Source organism: Leopardus geoffroyi, chromosome C3 (genome assembly GCF_018350155.1).
Source record: "Leopardus geoffroyi isolate Oge1 chromosome C3, O.geoffroyi_Oge1_pat1.0, whole genome shotgun sequence".
In the NCBI taxonomy this organism is placed as follows: Eukaryota; Metazoa; Chordata; class Mammalia; order Carnivora; family Felidae; genus Leopardus; species Leopardus geoffroyi.
Window position 1 is genome coordinate 59,209,563 of NC_059338.1, and position 24,232 is coordinate 59,233,794.

General features: G+C 49.7%; 1 protein-coding gene across 1 annotated transcript in view; it reads left to right on the top strand.

Moving 5' to 3' along the window:
* Positions 1-280: 280 nt before the first annotated feature.
* Positions 281-24,232, top strand: part of CD247 (CD247 molecule) — a 75,312-nt gene continuing 51,360 nt past the window's right edge. The window contains exon 1 of the mRNA XM_045453060.1: positions 281-550. Within this exon, the coding sequence (XP_045309016.1) occupies positions 442-550 (109 nt within the window). The 5' untranslated portion in view covers positions 281-441. The remainder of the gene's footprint in view (positions 551-24,232) is intronic.

Genomic DNA, 24,232 nt, shown 5'->3' on the forward strand with positions numbered 1-24,232 from the left:
ATAGGCACCAAAGCCCAGGTATTCTGTCTCTGCATTTCTCCTGGATCCAGAGCTCTGCCGTCTCACCAACATCTATAAAATATGTAAGTTCAGGAAAATGTCCTTACACGCATTGGGAACTCCTGTTCGCCTAGGGACTGGCTTCACCCATCAAGATAGGAGTTAGATAAAAATTAGACAAAAATTAGGAGAAAAGGAGAGTAAAACAATGGTTAAATGAGAGAAAAAGCAAGAATGTAGACACACACACACACACACACACACACACACACACCTCAAACCCTCAAACCTCCAGAGCTTCCTGCCTATGAACCGAAAGGGGGAGTGCGTTTCTTGGCCTTGCTGGCAGGTGTCTGCCTTCTCAAAGGCCCCACAGTCCTCTACTTCCTGAGGAGGCAGCAGCACAAAGCAGAGACACCGTCTCTCTTCTGGGTCCCAGCCATGGCTGCCACAGCCTCGGCCTCCTGGTGCCACCCTGGGGGAAAGGACAAGGTGATGTGGAAGGTGCTTGTCATCATGGCCCTGCTGCAGGCACAGCTCCCAGGAACAGGTAAGGCCGGACAGATGGATGGCAAGGAACTGTTCTTGCATGTGTGCGTGGGGGGGGGGGGGGTACGCAGCAGAGAGGTAGCGAGGAGCTGGCGTCTCTTTCGAAGCTGAGCAGGTTGGATCTGCTCCCTTACAGCCGAGCTGGGCATCGGCTCAGACCCAGCTGCTTCAACGCACACCTGCCCCCAATACAGGTGTTTCTAGTGCTAACAGGAGAGAGGACAGTCCATGGAGGGGAAAGGACAGGGAGGAAGGGGGCAGAGGAGCGACTGAGGCAGGCCCAGTGCGGAGAAAAAGAGAGGGAGTATTTAACAGACGCTGGATGGGATGAGAACACGTCAGCCAGGCCACTTTTCATACTGCGACACTCGTCTCGTCTCTGCGTCTTCTCCTCATACCCCCTGGCTGGCTCCGTCACTTGGCCTCTTTCCTTTGTCCTTTGCCAACAAAAAACACTTCTCTCGGTCAGACGGGGTCACGGCTGTGACTCCGGCTGACTTGAAGCACCTGGACGGGGCAGGGACTGAGCAGCGATGTCCATGAAGGACAGAAGGGGCCTTCCTCCGGGCCCGTGTCTACACTCAGCTCTGTCATGGCTGCCCCTGCCGCCCCCCCCCCCCCCACCACGGCCAGGGGCTGCCCTGGGACACACCCATCGTGGCTCAGTGACTCACCCACCACCCTCACTGCAAGCAGCCCTCTATCTGAGGCCAAAAAGCTAGAGACGCTGACAGAACGTAGGGACGGATGAGAGGATGTGACCTGTTAAGTCGCCGTCGTTAACAACCGACCAGCCCAGTGAGAGAACTTACTCCTCACCTCATTTTAGCTCGCGGGAGCAGGGCTTTTCTAGAATCCTTTCACTCCCACCGTGTTGTCTAGGCCAAATTATGAGGACCACATGTGAAAAGAAAGACAAAATAGACTGTCTCAGGAGATTGGTATCATGGCATTTTTACCAGAAACAGGACCAGCTGTATTTGAACCTAAAGAAACAGGAAGACAGGTCACAAACACATGTCCCTTCTCCACGTCACGGGTCGCCTCAGTGCGGGAGAGCGTTTGGCGACAGTGCTGAGAGGGCAGGGGAGGCCCCTGGTGCTTCTGTTCCTGACAGGGAACGTGGCACAGCCCCAGCCTGACACCTCAGGGGTTCTGAAAACTCTGTAAGGTCACAGAGTTCTTCTGGGAAGAGCCTTGTTGGGTGTGAGTCACACGGCCCTGTGAGGTGAGGGCCCCAGAGCAAGTCCCAGGCCCGTCCTGCGTGCGGGGGACAAGAGGGTCCCTGATGCCACAGTAGCCAGTGGATTCAGTGATTTCAGGGGAACAGCTGACGGCCGTGGCTTCAGACCCTGGGCTTCAGGCCGCGAGGTACTTCTGCTACGCGGTTTCCTCACCGGTCCGTTTGTGTTGGCTTCGGGGCCAAGGTAGCAGCAAACTAGAGTTAGATGAGGGGGAAAAAAAAAAAAAAAAGCTGCTTGGGTGGCGGTGGCTGCCACGAGTGACAAACAAGACCCCACCCAGCAGACGAGATGCGGGCCGTGCCCAGTTCCACACACAGCGCCCAGGAGGAAGAAACAGGATGGACGGGATTTTCCACTGTGCGAGGCCCCTTGCTGTGCTGGTGTGGGGATGGCCCTTTTAGCTACTCCCCGAGAAGGTTCTCCAAGCGTTCAGCCCAGTTGAGGTGAGGTGAGGAGAGACTTGGGCCTGTAACCCCCAGGGCTGTGAATGGCATCGTGTTGCCTTTACAACTTTGCTCCGCGGAAAGGCCGCTGACAGAATTTGAGCTGAGGTCTCTCTTTTCTTGCTCAGTGAAGTCACCTATCTCCAAACTCTTTAAAAAAAAAAAATTTTTTTTTAATGTTTATTTATTTTTGACAGAGAGACCGAGCATGAGTGGGGGAGGGGGAGAGAGAGGGGGAGACACAGAATCCGAAGCAGGCTCCAGGCTCTGAGCTGTCAGCACAGAGCCCGACGCGGGGCTCGAACTCACCAACTGCGAGGTCATGACCTGAGCCGAGGTTGGACGCTCCACCGACTGAGCCACCTGGGCGCCCCTCCAAACTTTTTAAAAGTCTGCCTTTTAGAGATCTTTCCATTTGCCTTTTATGGAAATGCCCAGATCATGAGGATCAAAGCAAATAATGACCTAGCGTCTCCACGGGAGGAGGTCTCCCTGGGTGAGAGTCTGCCAAGCCGGTCGCCGGGGTCTGAGGCTAGTCGCGACAAAGGTGGTGTGCCTAGCGGCAGGGGCACGCTTTTGCCTGCAGGGCCCTCAGCTACTCAGTACCCCTGCCTCCCTACCCCACTGTGGCCAAGAATGCTTCCAGCTGGTCAGTGTGGCCATTGTCCTTTCTCCAGCCAGGAGATGCAGCGCGGCCACAAACCCTCAGGAAAAGCAGGCCCCCCAGGCTGGTTTCCAGCTCTACTTTCAAGGAGATGGCTGGATGTGGTGGCAAAAGTCAGGCCAATCATAGATGGAATCCCGGTGTTGCCACTTTCCTAGCTGTGCAACGGTAGGCAGGTTACTTAACCTCTCTGGGCCTTAGTTTTCTCCCCTCTAAAGTAAGGATAACTTTCCTTGCAGAACTGTAAAGATGAGAAATGAATGTAATATGCTCGATACATAGCAGACACCCAATACATGGAAGCTGTATTAATTATTACTATTATTATATCACGGTCTATTTCTTGTTCTCAACATCTAGCAACAGGAAATGGAAACCCATGGTTAGAATTCTTAATTTGCTCTCAGCTGGGTTGTAAACAGCACTGGACATTTTCTCCATCTGTCGAAGTCCCACTCATCCTCCTTTTGATTTCTGAGCCTACAGCACAGGAACATGTGAGCGGGGTGGGGGGCGGGGGGCAACTGTGAACAAGGATCAAAGCTTGGGCAGGTCACCGGATGAGCATTAGAACTGCCATTGTTCTTTTTTAAGACACTTATTCTGTAGGGGATACTCCCCCAAAGTGAAAACATGCTCCCAAGTGTATAATCTAAATAGTTAGGGGGAGGAAATTAGAGGACAAATTCCACCAGCTCGTCACTGGTCGGGGTGGCCACACAGATCTCGAAGCTGAATGCTTGGCATGGGTGTCCAGGACTGGGTATTTAAATGCAAACGATCTCTGCTTAAGCTGCTCAGAGCTGGACTTGAGGGGAACTCCTAGGTGGTGCCAGGACAATGGCACTTTCACCAATATTTCGACGTCCTGTCACCGGCACTGCTCATCCAGATGAGCTACTTAAGTTCTCTCCTTTGGCGTTTCTCCCACTCGCTGGCTTAGAGACCCCACTGCTGTGAAATGTCCCCCAGAAACAGTTCTGGGAAGCTGTCACTTAGATAACTGACCACTGCTGTATGTTTTGGAAAATGTTTTTTTATTTTTGCCTTTGTCTTTAAAAAATTAGATTTAACTTTTACTGGATGTCCTGTCTTACTTTCGAGAGTCCCCCAGGCATCGTGTCTTGTGTTTTATTTAGAACAGTGAAGGCACTTATTTGGGAACTGTTTTGCATTAGAGCTGTCCAAAGACACCCTTCGGGAGTCTTTTTCTCCTGAGCCATATGTACCTGTGGTCAGCTAATGGATTAAATAAACAGCGGGGACAGCTCAATATAGACTTCTTCTCTTATCGGGCCAAGGCGAGTTCTTATTAACAATGACCTGATGGTAGATTTAATCAATTTGAGCAAACATTCAGTCAATCTGCTTAAAAAAGAATCCAAACCAGTCAGTCACTTGGCACGTTAGTTGAAACAAACTGATCTGGTGAGTCACCACCTTTCTTAGCCATCCCTCCCAGCCTGCAAAAAGGAGTCTATGTTCCCCAAGGGAAAAGACACCTCGGTCTTGTTTAGAGAGGTGCCTAGCGCTTAGCGCACTGCCATGAGTTGAGTCCACACACAATAAATACGTGTCAAATGAACTAAAGTGGGTGAACGAAAGAATTCTAGATGTTTCCACGTAATTATATTAACTTTAATGGTTTACGAGGAATATACTGGAATGGTGTTATTTGGACTTCCCTTCTAGAGAATTTAGCATTTAAATCTAAACCCACCCACCAACCAACCAAACAAAATTTAGCTGGTGGAGGGGACAGGACAGTTTGAGGGAACAGAATGATTCAAAATGAGTTGCTGGGATGGTTTAAGATACAATCTGCTGTTATTAAAATTTCCGCTATTTGTTTTTGGACCTACAAACAAGATAATTTCGTATGATTCAAATAATATTATATCTCAAACATGAATGAAGAAAGACGTTTGTTTTTCTGACTTGGCTTAAACCCTAAGGAAAAAGCAGAAAATAAACAAGGCTATCCACTGTGGGAGAATGTTAAGTAAAAAACTTAAAAAAGAAAAAAAAAACTCATTAATGAGAGGCACCAGGAGAAAAATAAGAGTTTGTGGATGATGGCAAAAATCACAGTATACAATTGCCTCAAAATATGGAAAGAAGAAAAAAGCAGTATAGCCGGTGTAGTCTCATTTGGTCTGAGTTACCAACTAAATGTTCCAAGTAACTATTGCTTTTTTCCCTTCTCTTAATTTGAGGTGTTTTGACAAAAATATCACAAACTCATCGGAGGAAGTTACGCATTTTTTAAATCCAAAATCTTACAAGCTAGCCCAATAACTTCAAGTTTCCTTCTTTATGTTCCATTCCAATATTTTAAAAAGAGTGTACACAAATCTTTTTATGGTTGCCATCATAAAAGCATTTCTGTGTGCTTATTTTTCTTAATAATCTATCGTGAGCATTTTTTTTTTTTTATGCCTAGCCTTCACGATGGTTTTTAATTGCTATGTAAACTTCCAGAGTTTATGTAACGTAGCTTCCTACTTCTTTATTGTTGGACATTGGCCTGTTTCTAATTTTTGTTATTATAGCTAAGCCTGCAAGAAAAATCTTTACATACGTAGCTTTAAAATTGTCTTTTGAATTATGTCCTTGGGCTAATTTCTCCCGGGTTGACAGTTAAAAGAGTAAGTTAAAGAACATTTCGCAGGATACTTTAGGCTTCTGTTGAAAACAATCCAGTGGAGGAAAGAGAGTTGTTTCCTAACTCTGACCATCTGCAAGTGTCCTCTCTTCTCTGGGGCAGCTACACAGTGGAGGGAGAGAGCGGGCCGTGGAGCTAGAAAGATCTGGATTCTGAGCTGCCGCCCTCAGAGCCTGTCCTTCCTCTATAAGATGGCGGCAGTCATGTCTGCCTCCTGCAGGGTACTGGGGAGCAGAGACGCCACTCAGAAGTGCCGCTCACAAAAGGTTCCCCGAAAAGTCGTAGCCAGTCAGCATGTGGGCCCGAGCCTCCCAACCTGCAAAAGACAACAAGCGTCATTTTTCCCAGGGCGACAGCTGGATAACATCTTTCTTCTTCTCTGTCGCTAAATCGCGGGGTGAACTTGGGCAGACAGCTCTCTCCGGGCTTTGGTTTCTCATCTGTGAGATGAGAAAGGAGAGAGTCGGACGCGCCTTGCACCTAGCAAAGGAATTGCATGTGGTCTTGAAATGGCACTTTTTGAGAACATTTACTTATCGGCCCCCACCGCGCTGGCATTGGCTCCCAGGATTCGGAAACTAAACTTCGACTCCATGCGGCTCCAAATACTTTTTAGGTCTGGACTTCCACCTTTATCACAATATCTTTAACTCTCTCGCGGGAGCCTCTGGCGTGAAAACTCCAAGGACGAGGACCAGCGTTTTCTGGCTTATTAACCCTTATGCTCGTGCCCTGACTGCAGATGTATCGGGGGCGGGGGAGGGGGGGGGGCACCCAAGGACTTGGTTGGTAAGAAGTGACTTGAAGAGAAAGCAGATTGCCGTCTGAAGCAGCGGGACTGCAGTGGGGCAGGTGTCAGGAGTTTCCACCAACCACCTTGCTTGCCTGCTATGATTTGTGCTACTCAGCAACTGATTTTCAGCTCAAGGAGGGGTGGGGGGGTGGAATAAATAAATAGAAAGCATTAGAAAACAAGGACAGGCAGGATCCCTGCCCCGACCAGACCGCCGCTCTCTGAACGCAGTCATCCCTTTATAGTTACGAAGTGACTTCCTACACCCTTACTTACGGGGTCCTCACTGCCATCCTATGCGGGTAGCAGATGAAGCAGTAGGGTTCTCTCTTTGTGAACACAGACAACGAGGCTCCGGGCTTTGATGACCTGGCCTAAGAGTAGAGCGAGGCCCCAAAGCCGGTTTCTCTGACAACCTTGTCCGGTGTATACATTCTCGAGGGTTCTCTGCAGCCTCTTTCCCGGGTGCTCGCTCGTCATTTGACAATGTCATACCCCTGGTGACTGAACTCTGAGGCCGACCTGTGAAGGCGTTCCTTTTCATAAGCATCCTTTATTGTTTTCCTCTCAATTTTGGAAGAAATAATAATTTTGATGCTGTATGTCGTCGTGTAATATGCTTTTTTTTCTGCTGAGTATATGAAATATTCGGTAGTTAATACGGAATTATGTTTCTCTCTGGCACGTCCCACAAATTTGGTAAAATCCTTCTTATCTGTTTCACTGTTGAGAAATAGAGCTATTCGGGAGCTTGTCTTGGGAGGGATGGCCCTCAGTTTGCAACCGACACAGGTCTGTGTGTTCGCCTTCTGCAGCCCCACCGCCCTACGTGTATGTGAAAACCAAAAGTGTAAAGCTAAATGAGGTTAAATCGTATTTGAGAGGTTTAGAGTGTAAGTAATAGCCTGTAATTGATCTGTTGGATAAAAACGTGTCTTCATACAGTGTGTAAGGTTTTATGTGTGAGATTTTAAAGAACAGCACAGTGTTATACACAGACTGAGTGGAGATTGGTTTTTTGGCTTGTTTGTTTTTGTGAAAATCCTCAAGGAGTGGGGCAATTGCCTTTGAATGACAAACATCTGTGAGCAGTCTTCCATGATTTATGCCCTGAGTCCCGTTGCATTTGCTTGAGCTGAGCTCAGGGAGGGCAAACCCTTTTGCTGGTGACTGGAGCAAAACAAATCAAGTTAAGAAATCTGCTGCAGAGAAAAGTACGAGAAGCATTGAAGAACCACGTACGTGAATTTCTGGTACCTTCCCAAAGCTGGCGGGCAGGACGGCTGGGACAGGAGTGTTCAAGAGCTTCCACAGGACATTTGCAGGGCGCTGGGCTGAGAGTGCATTGCCTTTGCAAGCCTTGGGGTTTGGGGAGGACAGCCCAGAACGTAAGCCGACACCACCATTTAGGATATAACAAATGCCTACTTCTCTCTGTCGCTGTAGATACTAGAAACTCAGCGCTGCGTTTCTGTGTTTCGCCAGTTCCCCTCCATGCGATACCCCCGCCTGGGTCTAAGACATAATGTGACGGCCCCTGAGTTAGAACTGCCCTTTCATCAAGCAGGCTGAGGGTGGTGATGGAGAATTGGAGAGAAGAGGTGTTAGGGGGGAAAGAATAGAAAAAGACAACCTGGGGCGCCTGGGTGGCTCAGTCGGTTGAGCCTCCGCCTTCGGCTCAGGTCGCGATCTCGCAGTCTGTGAGTTCGAGCCCCGCGTCGGGCTCTGTGCCGACAGCTCAGAGCCTGGAGCCTGCTTCGGATTCTGTGTCCCCCTCTCTCTCTGCCCCTCCTCTGCTCACGCTCTGTCTCTCTCTGTTTCAAAAATAAATAAACATTAAAAAAAAAAAAAAAAGACAACCTGGGGGTCGGGGAGGGGGTGAAGGTTGCCCCCTGTTGCCACAGGGGGCGGAATGGCCAGAGCGACCTGCTCTGGGGAGAAGGCAGCTGTTACCAGGTGACTCCACCATGGGAGTAGCCTGTGCCCAAGCCGGGTCCTAGCAAACGTGCGTGCCAGTGCGTGCTGACCCACGGGGGTGCAGGCGCCTGTGCCCTACTGTGCATGTGCTGGTGTGGGATGCCATGTGCGAGTGTGTGTGTGTGTGTGTGTGTTCCAGTGTGTGCGTGCATGCACTGGTGTCCAGCGTTCACGCACTGCTGTGCCTGGTGTGCGTATGTGCCCGTCTGTGCACTGACGGACACGTCCCGGGCACGTCCTATGTGTCTCCGTGTGCACCAGGGACTGGTTTGGTGTGCCTGGCACGTCGGTCGGACTCACAGTCGGCAATCTGGGGAGGTGCGCAGTAGAGCTGAGACGTCTCTGCGCACCTTCCGGAGATTCTGTGCCGGAGGGGGGCGAGAAGTCCAGACTAGAATCGCTAGGATCCTGGAGAGGAGGGGTGGCCTCCTTATAGATGCAGAGTCTCCAGGTCCCCCAACTCCCCTCAGAACGTCCCCACCTCCCGACGGACGTGAGCCTGCTGTCTTTCCTTCACGCCGTCCTGTCCTTCTTCCTCCCAGCTCCCTCCACTAAGACGCTGACTGCCTCCTGTGGAAACCCCATCGGCCCCCTTACAATCAAGCCCAGATATGCGTGACTCTCTTGGGCCCGCTGTTACCCTTTGTTACCAGCAGTCAGGTGACAAAAGAAGGTGGAAAATGTACTGTTCTCAGAACTCAGAATTAAAAACCCAACCCAGAGAGTTCCCGATGGTGAGTCTTTCGCGCAGTGGAAGCCCAGTACGAAAACAGTTTCAGGAACTTCCCCGTCAGCAGAAAGCGTCGCCAGCTCCCCCAGTTCTCACCAGTTCTTTCCACGGTGGCCATCTTCTGTGTTTTGACTAAAGTAGTCCAAATGCGTGTGGTGCTTTTCTTTGTTGATTTCTGCCCTCAGAATAGAATGGCAAGCAATCCAACCAGGTGGGTTTGGCCTACTTTGGCCATCGAGAGTTGGTGGCACCAGACCGACAATTATTTTTAATATCTGATTGTTCAAACTTTTGATTGTTCAAAAGTCCAGGTCAGCTACTGGACTCAGCAATGAGTAAATATTAACCAAGCACATCTCCTGCACCCAAAGTCAAACAACCAGTCCTACAGATGGTTGGCTAAGCAGCCCAGTGACCAGGCCAGTGCCTTAGAGATGACCACTGAGTCACCGAGAGCCCGTAAGTAAAAGAAAAGCTTCCCTGGCCCAGTGGGTCACGTTCTCTCAAAGTCTTAATTTACCCACAGGCCTGCTTCTGTACGGTGTGGCCTAATTGTCGTCATTTTGTGAGCCTGTGCTAATTTCCACGCTGAGTTTAGTAGCAAAGGAGGGGTATATCGGGAGATACCACCCAGGGCCGTTTTGAGTTAGGCCAGAGGGCTTCAGAAATTCCCCCTTTGATTTCCTCAGATTAGAGAGAAATCTTTGTCTTTTCTCCCACTTAACTATCAATGCTTCAAAGCTCAGACCTATATAAAATACACACATGCTTTCTGGACAAAATGAATCTTGTCCGTTTTCTTTGGATTTTAGTGGGAACAATAAAGATTGAGCTACAAAAGGTTGGCAAAGAGGATTATTCTTTTTCTTTCTATTAAGGGTAGAGGCTTCAAAAAGAACGGCTCAGAAAGTCAAATAATTGTATCCACTGCAGCTCACCTATCCATCTCCCTGCTGACCTGGTGTGTGAAATCCCCTTTAAAAAGTTGGCCAGCTCTCACCTGCCCATTGCAAATGCTGTATTGTTAAATGCTCCCATACATAATTCCACAAGGGAGGCTGCTATAAAGCAAATTCCTTCCGTTTCAACAGAGCGCGCCTCGTCAAGGATAGCTCTTTGGGGTGAGGGGAGGGGTGCCTCTAATTTTCAAAGCTTTGCCATCTCATCTTGGGGAGGGAGCTGCTTGGAAACCTCAAATGGGTTGTGAATAAAGTTATAATCACGAACTCTTGCAATCTAAAGGGCCCAGCAGGGGGGAGAACGTGGAAGGGAAGATTTAGAGAACAGTTTTTATCTTCAATTTCTTGATTTCTTTGGTTTGGAAAAAAACAACATCCGTTAGTTTCTAGCTATGGCTCTAAACACAAAGTCTCGGCCTTGAAGTTGATCGAATCCCTAGTTTGTTCTCAGACCATAGCTTCCTCAGAAAATTCCTGTCAGCCATTTTGAAGAGCACAAAATGGCTCCTCTGCACCAAAGAATAAAGAGAGGATTTGGCTCTTCAGGCATTTTTAATTTGGGGGTTGAACATCTTCTGGCAGCATTCAAGCCGGGAGTGATTTCAATTAAAAGAAGAAGAAGAAGAAGAAGAAGAAGAAGAAGAAGAAGAAGAAGAAGGGGTGCCTGGGTGGCTCAGTTAGTTGAGCATCCAACTCTTGATGTCAGCTCAGGCCATGATCCTAGGGTCGTGGGATCCAGCTCTGCATCAGGCTTTGCACTGAGCATAGAGTCTGCTTAAGATTCTCTTTTTCCCTCTGTCCCCTTTCCCCACTCATGCTCTCTCTCTTTGTAAAAGAAAGAAGGAGGAGGAGAAGGAGAAATCTAACTTCCAAATTGGCCAGTCATCTCAAACTCAGTACAGAGTGGTGACCCAAGGAAGCCAGTATTGTGCTTCTGGGTCCTGGGTCCTCTCTAGGGCATCCTCTCTATGGTCTTGGATAGTCGTCCTGTGGGTTCGCTCAAACCCATGGTCTTTCTCCATCAAGTCTGACCCAGCGTCATCGCCGATCTCTTTTACTACCTCCGTTCCCTCTCTCGAAGGTTTAAAAAACCCTTTTAGAGAGAATACACAAGTCACATGTAATTGGATTCTGAATTACGCAAATTCAAAATAATGCAATTCAAAAAATTAATGTCTCAATTTAAGTGCACTGTTAAAAATAATGTGACTTTAAGTTTACACTTATCCTTTTTTTTCAACGTTTATTTATTTTTGGGACAGAGAGAGACAGAGCATGAACGGGGGAGGGGCAGAGAGAGAGGGAGACACAGAATCGGAAACAGGCTCCAGGCTCTGAGCCATCAGCCCAGAGCCCGACGCGGGGCTCGAACTCCCGGACCGCGAGATCGTGACCTGGCTGAAGTCGGACGCTTAACCGACTGCGCCACCCAGGCGCCCCAAGTTTACACTTATCCTTATGAGAAATTAATTTCGCAAAGTCGTCAAGCATGCGCCTTACGTGTTGTTTAACTGCCTTGTAATCAGAAGTGGCTTGTGGTAATATCATGATTAGGTTGGGGTGGGGGGGGGGGTCCGACGCTGCCAGTGAATTTTACCTTCAGTGACAGGAAGAGAAAGACTTCTCTGGGAAGTCTTTCTATGTGCGGCTGGCCTGATGTGACAGAATCACAGAATATTTGAGCTGGGGAGGATAGATTTCTCCAAGTTCCACTTGGAGATTTTACCAGGGAAGAAACGCTTGCCCAAGAAATCAATAAACCAGCCGAATGTCACGTAGAAAGTACGGGGCAGAGTCAGCACTTGAACCCAGGACTTTTGGATTCTTACTCCAGCCGTCAGTCCTCTGGGCCTTCAGGTTGCCATGTTGTAACTAAATGGAGCTTCCTGAACTGGCCGCTTGGGTCTTAGGTGCCCATGAAGATGCATGGCACGTTGGAATGGTGACCACCAGGAGCTCAGGTGACTGGGTGGTGTTAGCTCAGCCTGCCCATGAGGCCCTGATGGTGGCTGACCGGCCACCTCCATGAGCAGAAAACATGCTTAGAAGCGTGTTATCAAATCATTTAGGAATGCAAGGATTTGTTTTCTAATTTAACAATTTTCATTAGTGTACGTTTTCACTTATCAGATTTTCATAGAACGAACATACCTATTTAATTTTCTTTTTAAAAAACGTTTACTTATTTTGAGAGGGAGAGAGAGCACAGGTGGAGAGGGGCAGGGAGAGAGAGAGAGGGAGAGAATCCTAAGCGGGCTCCACGCTGTCAGCACAGAGGGGCTCCATGTCGCGAACCATGAGATCACGACCTGAGTTGACATCAAGTTGGATGCTTGGACGACTGAGGCACCCAGGCGCCCCACGTTTAATTTTCTTAAAGAGGGACATGCCCAGATTTTCCTTTCGGTTGTTCCCCAACCTAGTGTGGGCAGGACGGATTCTTAGGACTTGGGAGGATTTCCCTTCAAGGGTTTTCTGTTAATGCCATTTCACCCGGGATTCCCACCCTCCTGCCGGGCACCCCCCCTTGGGAGGGAAAAGAAAATGCCTTTGTGTGGCTGAATCAGTGGCATCTCTGACTTCTCCGCTGAGGTTGTCCAGGGCCTGCGGTGACCACAGGGATAGTGACCCACTGATAGAAGATTCTGGCAGCCAAACTTGCCTCTTATAGTGACAGGGCATCTGTTAGGTTAACCTGGTTGGGGAGAGAAGATTGAAGCTAATGAGAGACATTCAAGTAATCTTCCTATTTAGTGAAGAGAGTGTGTTTTAACGATATGTTTCACTGTCAGAAACATTATCAGAGGTGGGAAGAAAATTCAGAGCAGAGTCACGCGCCTTACTTCATCCTGAATGTGTTTTCTGTGCAAGCAGGACAATGCTGCTTGTAACAAGTCCCAGCCGCCGAGCTCCGAGAACTCACAAGGGCCGATGGATGTCTGGCTGGTTTAGTGAAGTGACAAGCAACAAGAACAGCTAACACCTGTTGAGAGGAACTCGCTTGGTGTGTGTTTTTCACATGTTTTAGGTCAACCAATCTTGTGGCACTTTTATTGGTCTTCGTTTTGCAGGTGGGGGGACGGAGGCTCGGCGGCGTGTGGCTAGCACAAACCGGAGCTGGGCTTTGACCCCGGGCAGCCTGCCCCTCCCCCTCCTCCACGAACCGTATTGCTTCTGGGTGGGGGATAAGAGCCTGACATTTGTCACGAACTTAAAGGGAGGAGCTGAGGGCTGCTTGCCACATGGAGAAGGGAGTTGCAAAGGGCAGGTCCAGTGGAGGCAACACAACGTCCCCACCTGAGGAAACCAGCAAACACCTGCGAATGTTCTCGGTAGCCCCCCACCCCAATCCCTGGACCCTCCTTCCCCACTCTCAGGTTGGGTCCTGGGGTAGAGAGCCTGGGGGCATCTTCCACTCAGGGCCCTCGGGACCCTGACGCACAGCCTGCCCCCATGCCCTGCTGGCCTGGTCTGGTCCTGACGACGCTTCTCAACTTTTCCTAAGACTATCTGGCAAGGTTCTCTCTACGATGGCTCAGTTTATTTGTTTTGAACGCTAATTGCCATTCGCCATGATGCGGCTCAATGAGGAAAGGGAAGAGGCATGTTAACATGCGATAAAGACACGGGACTTTGCCATCAGGCATCATTAAGGGAAGGACACTTGCAGCTTAAGACATTCATTTCCTACCTGGGTGACCGTCGAGCCCCTGCTGAAACGGCCGGCAGAGATGCCGATTGGGGGGTTGCTGAGCCAGCTCTGTCTCCTCCCTCCCTCCGGAAAATGGAAGAAATCTGTCAGAAGGGAGGGTACCTCCCATCTCGGGAGCACCGGGGTTGCCCTTTAGAAAAACATCGCCAGCACATTCTGCGATCTCGAAATGAATCTGAATGGTAATTCAAGCTTCGGGGCTTGTTCTGGATTTTAGACAGTGTCTCTGTCTGCTCCAGAGCCTCCTTTCTCCTGCTCCAACTCTGACATCTTGGCTCCACCATAGCAGTGGCCTCCACTGGCAGAGGGACTTTGGCAGGAGGAGAGGCCACGGTGGCAGCTGGGGCTGGCCCCTCCTGCCCTCCGCGTGGTCTCCTTGGCTGGGGAGGGAAGAAGAAAGAGTTATGTTTCCAGGTCACAGCTGCCAGGGGCCCCAGCTGTGAGGCAGGGCGGTTCTGGTTTTGTTCTGAGTAAAGAAATGCTTCAAGCATGTTCTCCTCGGGAAGAGTCACTAGAAATTGGCCACTTCTCTCGGTAGCTTTCTGCAGTCAATGAGCGTTTGAGAAACTGGATTAAGGTCCAGCCCTGACTTGCCAGGAAAGTGTGTTTCAGTCAAGAATACGTTCTCATTCTAGTGAGACCTGTTTGTTTACACACAGGTGGATAGGGGACTAGGGATGACCTTGATTTTCTCTGTTGTTGCAAAAACACTGTGTGTGTGTGGGTGTGCACGTGTACACAGACATGTGAGAGAAAGAGGGGGGGCAGGGGTGGGAATTAGGAGTCAGGGGAGGTACAGGAAGATGTACCCAAAGGGTATTCACGAGGGGCACCTGGGTGGCTCAGGCGGTTAAGCATCTGACTCTTGATTTCAGCTTAGCTCCCGATCCCAGGGTCGTGCGATCAAGCCCTGCATCAGGCTCCGTGCTCAGGGTGGAGCCTGCTGAAAATTCTCTCCCTTCCTCTCTCTCTGCTCCTTCCCTGCTTTCATGCATTCTCTCTCTCTCTCTCAAAGTAAAATATTAAAAAAAAAAAAAAAGCCTAAACAAATAAATGAAAGGGTATCCATGAGAGAAAAAAAATACAATCTCACGATTCCTTTTCTTTTTGTTAGCGACCATTAATCTGGAACGTGGTCTTCCTTCAGGTAGGGGCCACTGTCTCTTTTTGTGAGGAAGCGGCCCTGTAATGCGTGAGAAGGACTGGGCTTGGTGCCCAGGACCTAAGTGCCCGATACACGCCAGCTCCTAAGGTCGCTGCACTGTGCTCTCCTTGATTGCTGGCCCGTGTCGTCATCTGACTCTTGTATTATTAATGAACTGTTCGTGTAGTGACACGTCGCTTTTCCAACGGAAGGATTCTTGACACAGGGATTCGGGCATTTGTTTCTTTGTGCTCCCTGTACGCCTGAGGTGTGAACCACTGGGGTCCCTCCGATGACACCCAGCGTCAAGCAGTGCTCAGCAAACTTTTTCTCAAAAGGACCAGATAGTAAACATCCTGGGCTTTACGGGCCACGTGGTCTTTTTCACAACTACTCAACTTGGCTGGCAGAGCGTAAGAGCGACCACGGACAATATGTAAACCCATGAGCGTGGTGATGTGCCAACCAAACTTTATTTACAGAACCCACAGCCACTCAGATCTGGCCACAGGCCACACTTTGCCCACCCCTGGTTAAGAGCAATGATCAGACGTCAGATGCTTGGGCCCAGACTCACCTTCACTGCGTCTTAGGCCCGGTTTTCCATCTCTGGGTTTGAAAGGAGGCCCCAACAGTAAAGGTCTGCCCACCCCTCCCCCCGGAGTCTCTATTCTCAGGAACTCAGCACATCACAACATGTGGCTCAGCCGTGCTCAAAACAGTTCTGCTCTGTGCAACAAGCCTTTACGGGCAAGAAAGGCGAGCGGTTATGCGAAAGCATGTGTGTCTGAATCGCCAAAAGTGCTTCGAGATCAGTAGATACAAGTTCATTAGCAGCACATGGACACGTGGAGGCCGCTTCTCTAATTCACGCCAGAAGCTCGGGTCATAACGAAAGGGTGGCAGATGCCGTTTTAAACCTTCTATCGCCCTCGAAATGGGGTTGAGTTTGGAAGTGAAAATCCAGCGTCCTGTTACTTAAGGAAAGACAGAAGCAGACAAGAATTAAAGACCAACAGAGTCTGGCTCCAAGTGGGAAGAATTATTGGAGGACAATAAAGCATTGTGTGATGTCCAGCTTTTGTCCCTTGGAAACCGGACAGCTGTATCATAAATGCTGTCTGCCTGATCGTCCTCTCCTTCTCATTGTAACGGGAGGCACCGTCCTCTCGGAAGCAATACTCTCCTTTGGGCCATGAGTAAAGTAAGTCGAATCCAATCTTTCATTTCATGCTGTGGAGAGTATTCCTCCAGTGTGGCATAGGAGATTGAAAGTCACCCAGGGGAAACTAACATAGGCGGTGATCATGGGGGGAAATGGGGTACAAAGAATCCATGCAGCCCTTGAAGGAGAAGCCCTCTGTGGGTGCGTGATCATGTGGACGATTAAATCATACTTGGCCGTTTTGCCAAATGCTTTCATGTAAATTACTTCGTGAAAAGTCTACAGCCCTCTGGGATGTTCCAGCAGAGCTCCCTCTTACTGGTAGAGAAGCTGAAGCTTAAAGAAGGCGATTTGTTCAAGATTGGTTATTGGTAGATTTGGACTTTGAATTCCATTCTTCTGGATCCAAACCCAAGCTCTCCTACGAGTTCATGTGGGTGGGTGATGTACGTATATACCTGTGGCCCGGAGGGGTGGCATGGTCTCTTCTAAAAGAGACCTTATATAAGGTCTCTATATAACCTTATATAGAGAGAATGCGTGCTACTAAAATTTGCACACGAGCTTCCATTATTACACATATTTTTCATTCTCTGTTTCTTCTCCTCCTAGAGGCTAAATCTTCCATTCCTGGTTTTAACCCAAAGAAAAGCTAAGTAAATTCCATAGACTACTCTTGAATAAGACAAACTGGAAAAAATACACAATGCCCACTGACTGACTTAATAGGATGTGGACTCCCTTAGCCACAGCTAACCCTACCGACGATTTCCCAATTTCTCTTTCTGATATTTAATTAGTGTCCACTTGTGTCAAATCCCTTTGGATTGAGTGCTTGCAGCAGGGTTTCTCAACCTCTGCACATCTGGGGTCAGATGGGTCTTTGCCCGGGGTGGGGGGGGGGGGTGGGGGTTGTCCTGTGCACTGTAGGATGTCTGGGAGCATCCCTGACCTCTAACTAGATTCCCATTAGCACCTTCAAGTTGTGACAACCCAAAACGTCTTCTGATATTGTCAATATCTCAGGGGGCAAAATCTGCCCCTGGTTGAGAGCCAGTGACTGAGGTCATAATTTTTGTTTGTAATCACTTGGTGATGGGTTAAGCTGTGATGGGCCATCCAATCTGACTTCATTTTGGCCGTTAAGTTGACCAGCACAGGAGGCGGCCAATTACTCCATTGCTAGTCACTTCCCCAACAGCGGTTGAAATGACGGCTTCGGGGACGCCCTGTGAGCATAGCTTTTGGAATGGCTCTTCCCAAGGGGGACAGCCGTAAGCCGTGCAAAGCCCTCACTTGACATTGGGCATCCACAGTTGGCAAGTGACTCCTTCGTCTTTCATCTGCATTTCCATCTAGGTGGCGAGATGGAGGGAGGTCGGTTTCAGTAGAAAGTGGAAGCAGGATAGACTTATGAGGCAACCAACCCTAAACTGAAATTCTGGCGTTAGTACTACCTAGCTATGTGACGTTAGGCAAGGTGCTTGACCTCTGTGAAACTGCCTTCTCTTTTATAAAATGAAGACAACTCTGCCTGCCTTGGAGGTTGCGGGGGAGAACTGCAGATAATGCGTTATCTAGCCCAGAGGGCACACAGTAGCCCTACAATAAATGTTTTCTGTTACCATAAATTAAAAAAAGCAAACGCCTGAACAGATGAGTAGAACTGCCAAACGGAGTGCCTGAGGCACCCCCATGGAAATGCCAGAGGCCATGTCTGTCTGCTCCTGACCTCAAGGGTCTTCGGTTGACCCCTGAAGCATGTGCTCCTCTCCCCCAGCCCCTCAAGGCCCTCTGCCCCTGACCTCACCCCTACGTCCCTGCTCCTCTGACTCTTGGGGGACCTGAGCATTCCAAAATGGAGGATTGGAAGATGTGGACTCATGTAGACGGAGCCAAAGCATTGTTAGTTTTGCAGCTCATCTGTCCCAGGGCGTAACCAACCCCAGTTAGGAGCCACAGAGTGACAGAAGTGTGACCAGATGGGCGGACGGGAAGGCAGCTCTCTGAGGGCAGCTTAGAAGCTGCTGCCTCTGGCCGGGGGCTGGAGGAGGGGCTAGAGGGCAGGAAGTGATGGCGGAGAGCCGCACAGGCCAGGCCAGCCCTAGCTGGAGGAGGCTTTTCTGGAACCATCTCTCTTCCCCTTCTGCGTCACGGAGTCTCTGCTTGGTAAAGCATCTCCTACGTCCCAATCACTATTTCACCAAGAAAGGAGCCCTGAGAAAGGAGGTGGCCGTCATGAGGCTGGTGGCGGACCAGAAAGGCGCTGCAGGTGCAAGTCAGGTCATGGATGGGGGGGAGGTGCCCCTTAAATGGGGGTCTGGGCTTGTTCCCGGTGAGAGTTTGTGATTCTAGATCTGCAACCCAGGACCTACGCTCAGTCCAGTGTTCCTGCTATGCCAGGCTATTTCCCTCATCCTCGTGTCTTTTTTATTTTTTTATGTTTATTTATTTTTGAGAGAGAGAGTGAACACGAGTCAGGGAGGGGCAGAGAGAGAGAGAGAGACAGACAGACAGACAGAATCCGAAGCAGGCTCCGGGCTCTGAGTTGTCAGCACAGAGCCCGACGCAGGGCTTGAACTCACGAACCATGAGATCCTGACCTGAGTCGAAATCCAGAGTCGTGCTTAATGACTGAGCCACCCGGGTGCCCCCCTTCCGTGTCTTAATTTAATTCTAAGTTCCAGGATAACAGGTATTCAAAGAGATTTGTTTCCAAAACAAATACCAGCAGCACTTACAATCTTCTTGTCTTTATTTATTTAATGTTCCTCCTAAAAGTAGTAATTTACCACCAAGAATGTTCCCCGCCCTGTAGACAATGAAAAATAAGCAAAACATGACCTGGAATGAAATCATTATTGTACTATATGCTGACTCATTTGGATGTAAATTTAAAAGACAATAAAAAAGAAATAAAATAAATAAAAAGGAAAAAAAAGAAAACAACATGACCTGGAAGTCAGCCATTTCACCGCCCATTCTATTTAAAACTGGGATGGATTTTATTTTTTGCTTTCAGATCTTAAAACCCACACGGTTTAAAAGAAAATGTTTTTCATATTTTAACGATGACAGGGTCAAAGCACACTTACCGCGGAAAACTTGGAAAATACGGAAAAGGACAAAGCAAAAACAAAAATCATTTTGTAAAAGTTTGCCACCACGACTCGTTAGTATGTTGGTGACCGTCCTTCGAGGTTTGAATAGGTGCATTTAGTTTTGCAGCTGTGTTTTTCACGGAACAATAAATCCTGGCCATCTTTCCCTGTAGTCAAACGTTTCTCCACGTCAATTTTAGTGCCTAGAGAGTGCCACATTTTATTCTACCACTGCCTGTCGTTGGACATTTAGATGGCTTCACATTTTGACACATGATGATGGTGCTGCTGTGGACACTCCTCTGCATTCATCCGTGTCCACAGTTGGGGTTATTTCCTCGGAATAAATTCCTGGCGGTGGAATTGCTAAGTCTCCCCTCGCCCACGTCCCTTCTCCTTGGGGCCGATCTCTGATGTCATCGTTGACGGCGATGTTAGAGTCCTGACTTCCCTCTGATGGTCTCATGTGGGACAAAGTACCTACCACACCCCTCCCGGCTGCTCCCAAAACACGGAGCTGATGACCATTTGTGGTCATGGTGGTCAAGTCCGAGACCCGTGTCGTTCCTCCCAGGCATTCATGACGGTGACCGAGGACCGCAGTGGACACAGCGTTCTCCTGCAAAGACGTCTCTCAGGGAATGCAGGCAGACCGTCTAGAAACAGTCCCCATAGCTCGACCTTCCAACCAGCTCGGTCCCCGTTTGGACGGGCAGTATCCCTGGTTGTGATTTTCGGCCTCCCGCCCTGTGACCCCACTCAAGGGGTCGTGCGTGTCAGCTGGTCTGGTTCGTTTCTCTCTCAGCCCAGCACCCCCTCAGGTTCTTTCTGGCTTCAAGGCCAAGGTGGTGCAAAATCTCGTCATTTCAGTGTTCGGTGGTGAGCTATTGCTTTAGAGCAGACCCATGGCCAGGTGCTAACCACGGGGGGAGGGGGGAGTTGGGGGTTGGGATGGCACACGGGGCTCCCGTGGTCCTGCCTCCGCACAGGCAGGCCCAGCTAGGCACAGCGGTCCGAGAGTCGGAAGTGACTTCAAGGTCATCAAGGCCAAACTCTTTTCCAAGATGGCTATCGCTCAACAGAGTCCCGGGTGGGTGGAAATCCAGATGGTTGGAAACACTCATGTGAGGAACAACTCACTACCTGCCTACTTGCTGCTTTGTTCCACGATTCTTGCCGCGTGAAACAGAAACGAAACCCACCGTTAATGTTATTCGTTCATTGATTTATTCAACAAATATCTATTGGGTCTCTAGTATGTGTCAAGAACCGTCCTAGGTGCTTTGGGAACAGCCGTGAACATACAGATCAAAAAAAAAAAAAAAAAAAAATCCTAGACCTCACAGAGCTCATTAAATATTTAAAAATAGTTTAAAAAGATTTTAAAGATGGAGACAGACAATAACCTAGGTAAGTGGGTGACGTATGCAATGGTCGTGAGAAGTGCTAAGAGGAAAGATAACACGGGGAAGGTGCACAGAGAAGGTCAGGGCGGTGGTGGAGGGGATGGGCATACGGAGGGCGTGCAGGGATATCCTTGCTCAGAAGGGGACAAGAGAGTCCATCCAGGAGGAACTAGGCAGACATCTGGGGAAAGCCTGGCATGTTCCTGGAACTGGGGAGAGGTGGGCCAAGTGAGGGGAAGGCCAGTAGGGCGTGGGGTCAGAGATACTGGGTGCCAGCCGGGACTCCAACGAGAGTGGCAATTGCTTACGGGCTTGAAGGACGCTTTATACCCAATGAGATGGAAGTTAAGGACTTGGACGGGCAAACAGATGCAATTTTGTGTTTTAGCACCAACACTCTAGCAGCTGGGCTGGAGTTTACTGAGGGGGAATAAGAACGGAAGTATTACTTAGTGTCATTTGTTCAACAAGTAATTATTGAGCTCTTGTGTGCCAAACACCGAGCTAGATGACTTCCGGCATCTAATGAGCGCTTAGCCAGTGCTGGGCTCGAGGCCAGGCCCGACCCATCCATAACGGCAATTGTGTCTGTCTCCCCGTTTTACAGATGAAGAAACGTAGGCTCAGGGAGACTGCACGGCTAGCAAATAGCCAGCCTGGATGTAGCCCAGGGACTGTCCCACTGCAAAGCCTGCGATCCTGACCACTGTGTCATTGCTGGGAACTTTTTCTCACACTGGACTTTGCAAGTCTCTCTACAACAGCATGAGAAGTCCACTTCTAAGTGGTCACCTGGGCCCCCTGTCCTCTCCTCCCACTGTGTCTGTGGAGGGCCCCCCCGCCCCACGCTAGGCAGGGACAGAAGACCCAAGCGGGCGAGAGCTGAGTTCCAGCCCCACTGGGGCAAGCCACTCCCCCTCCCTGGACCCTGGACTTCTTTGCTCTAAGATAAGGCCTTGGAATAGGTCTCTAATCCTCCCTCCAGCTTTAGCGTCCAATGAGTACAAGATCTGATGTGATCGTCACCTTACCCCTTGTATTTGATTTCTTTTTTAAATGTTTATTTATTTATTTTTGAGAAAGAGAGAGAACGTGAGCAGGGGAGGGGCAGAGAGAGAGGGAGACACAGAATCCGGAAGCGGGCTCCAGGCTCCGAGCTGTCAGCACAGAGCCCGACACGGGGCTCAAACTCAGGGGCCGTGAGATCGTGACCTGAGCCGAAATTGGACGCTCAACCAACTGAGCCACGCAGGTGCCCCTCCTCATATTTGATTATCGACGAGACCTTCACACTCAACACCCATTGCTTGAATATTCTCCCCCCACCCCACCCCCCACCCCCCATCTGCTCATCTGACCCTCACAGCAGACCTGAGAAGGTAACAGGTGAAAAACTCATCCCCGCGTCATAGGTGGGCAAGCTGGGGCCCGGTGGGCTACACGATTTCTCCAAGTTCATTCTCACACTGGTGTGGAGGAGCCACTCCAAACCCTTCAGCCAACCCAACAGTCTCTAGAATGTTCCAAGTACCTGGCCATTGCCCACGCAGAAGGAGGAACGTCTGATCCTTTCCAGAAAAGATGGAACAAGTCCCTAAATTGTTGGCAGAGGCTTTGCTGCAGTGGCCCCAGGGATCCCGACTTAATGGTTGGTGTGATACAAGAAACAGAGAGCAAATGGCTCTCTAGAAAGCGGGTTTTATTTGCCAGCCACACTACCCCGACCCCTTCTATCCTCCACAAGCTACTCCTGACCCATCTGCATCTTCCTGCTTGTCCTGCTCCCCTAATGACCCTGGGGAGACTCAGCCCGCATCACCCTATGATAGCCCTAAGCGACGTCCTCATTTTTCAGCCCTTAGTGCCCTCACAGCTGAGCCCCAGAAAGAATGTCCAAGGTCCCCGAGGCTGTACCTGCAGACACAGATTCGGCGAAAGTAAGAGCATATGGGTAGGCTTTACCGCTTCTAGGCCTGAGCAGGATGAGTGCTTCGTAAACGCGGGATGAGTTAATGATTCCATATAATGATTCCACCTAGCAGACACCCATCTATGGAGAAGGCCTCTAGAACAGAAAGAGTCTCGGCCTTAGGCGGCCACCTTCTGGGGCTGGGCTCTGCCACTACCCCGCTGTGCGACCTTAAGCATTTCACTTGATGTCTCTGATCCTATTTTCTTCGGTATGCTATGGAAGGTTTGGACAGAGATAATTAGTAAGTTTCCTTCCAGCACCGGAACTCGGCTGTTCTGGAAAAGGCAGGCATGAAATACATCTACATTCACGTCATGAGCTGGAGCCTGGTTGCCTTCTGTGCTTATCAAACTTCCCCGTTTTCTGATGACACCATTATTACCAGACTTACTGCCTTAAGGAAGAAAAATGAAAAAAGGCATCTGTGGAAGGGGAATGATAAGAGGAGGGAAGAGAATTTGTAAAAACAAAATATGGCAACAACACTGGGGTGCCTGGGTGGCTCAGTCGGCTAAGCGTCCGACTTCAGCTCAGATCATGATCTCACGGATCGTGAGTTCGAGCCCCGTGTCGGGCTCTGTGCTGACAGCTCGGAGCCTGGAGCCTGCTTCCGATTCTGTGTTTCCCTCTCTCTCTCTGACCCTCCCCTGCTTGCACTGTCTCTCTCTCTCTCTCTCTCTCTCTCAAAAATAAATAAACATTTTTTAAAAATTTAAAAAAATACAGCAACACAATGACAAGCCTGAGCCCTGAAGGCAGACTGTCAGCATTCAAATCTCTGCTCTACCGCATTCTAGCTGTGTGGCCTTGGACAAGTTACTTAACCTCTATAAGCCTCAGCCTTCTCATCTGTAAAATGGGCACCATAACACCTATCTCCCATGGCTGCTGTGATATGACCCATGGTGCCCTTGACACTGAGAGAGGGCTCCGCTTCGAACAGCTGTTTCTTATATGCCGATGCTTTGCTCTGTGAGGCAGACAGGGGAAGACGGACAGAAAACAGATGACAGGGGCGCCTGGGTGGCGCAGTCGGTTAAGCGTCCAACTTCAGCCAGGTCACCATCTCGCAGTCCGTGAGTTCGAGCCCCGCGTCAGGCTCTGGGCTGATGGTTCAGAGCCTGGAGCCTGTTTCCGATTCTGTGTCTCCCTCTCTCTCTGCCCCTCCCCCGTTCATGCTCTGTCTCTCTCTGTCCCAAAAATAAATAAACGTTGAAAAAAAAAATTAAAAAAAAACAAAAAAAAAAACAGATGACAAATGAAGAAAATGGAGGGTGGGGGAGGAGGTGGCAAAGGTTTGAGGGGGACCGTGGAATCATTTTCACCTGCCCAGAAGTGGAGTGAGATGGACCCCCAACCTTCCCCCCCGCAATGCCTTCCTCTGTGCCCCCAGCAGACCCGCGCACCGCACCCCGCCCCTCACTTCCGTGACTGGGAGGCCTTCTCCTCTTGGCTGACACCCTCCTGGGTGCCCGTGGACAAGGCCTCCTTCCCACACACACACACACACACACCCACACACACCGGAGGGGTCCCTTTGAGATGGATCTGAGTGGTTTCTCACCTCCTACTAGGGGGACCTGTTCGTTCAAGAAGGAGGTTTAGGGGAGCAGGGTGTCCCCCACCTGGGGCTAACCCTGGCTGGGGAGGTTGTTTATGATTTCAAGCTGAAGACAGCCTACGCGTGGAGAGGAAAATTCCCCTCCTG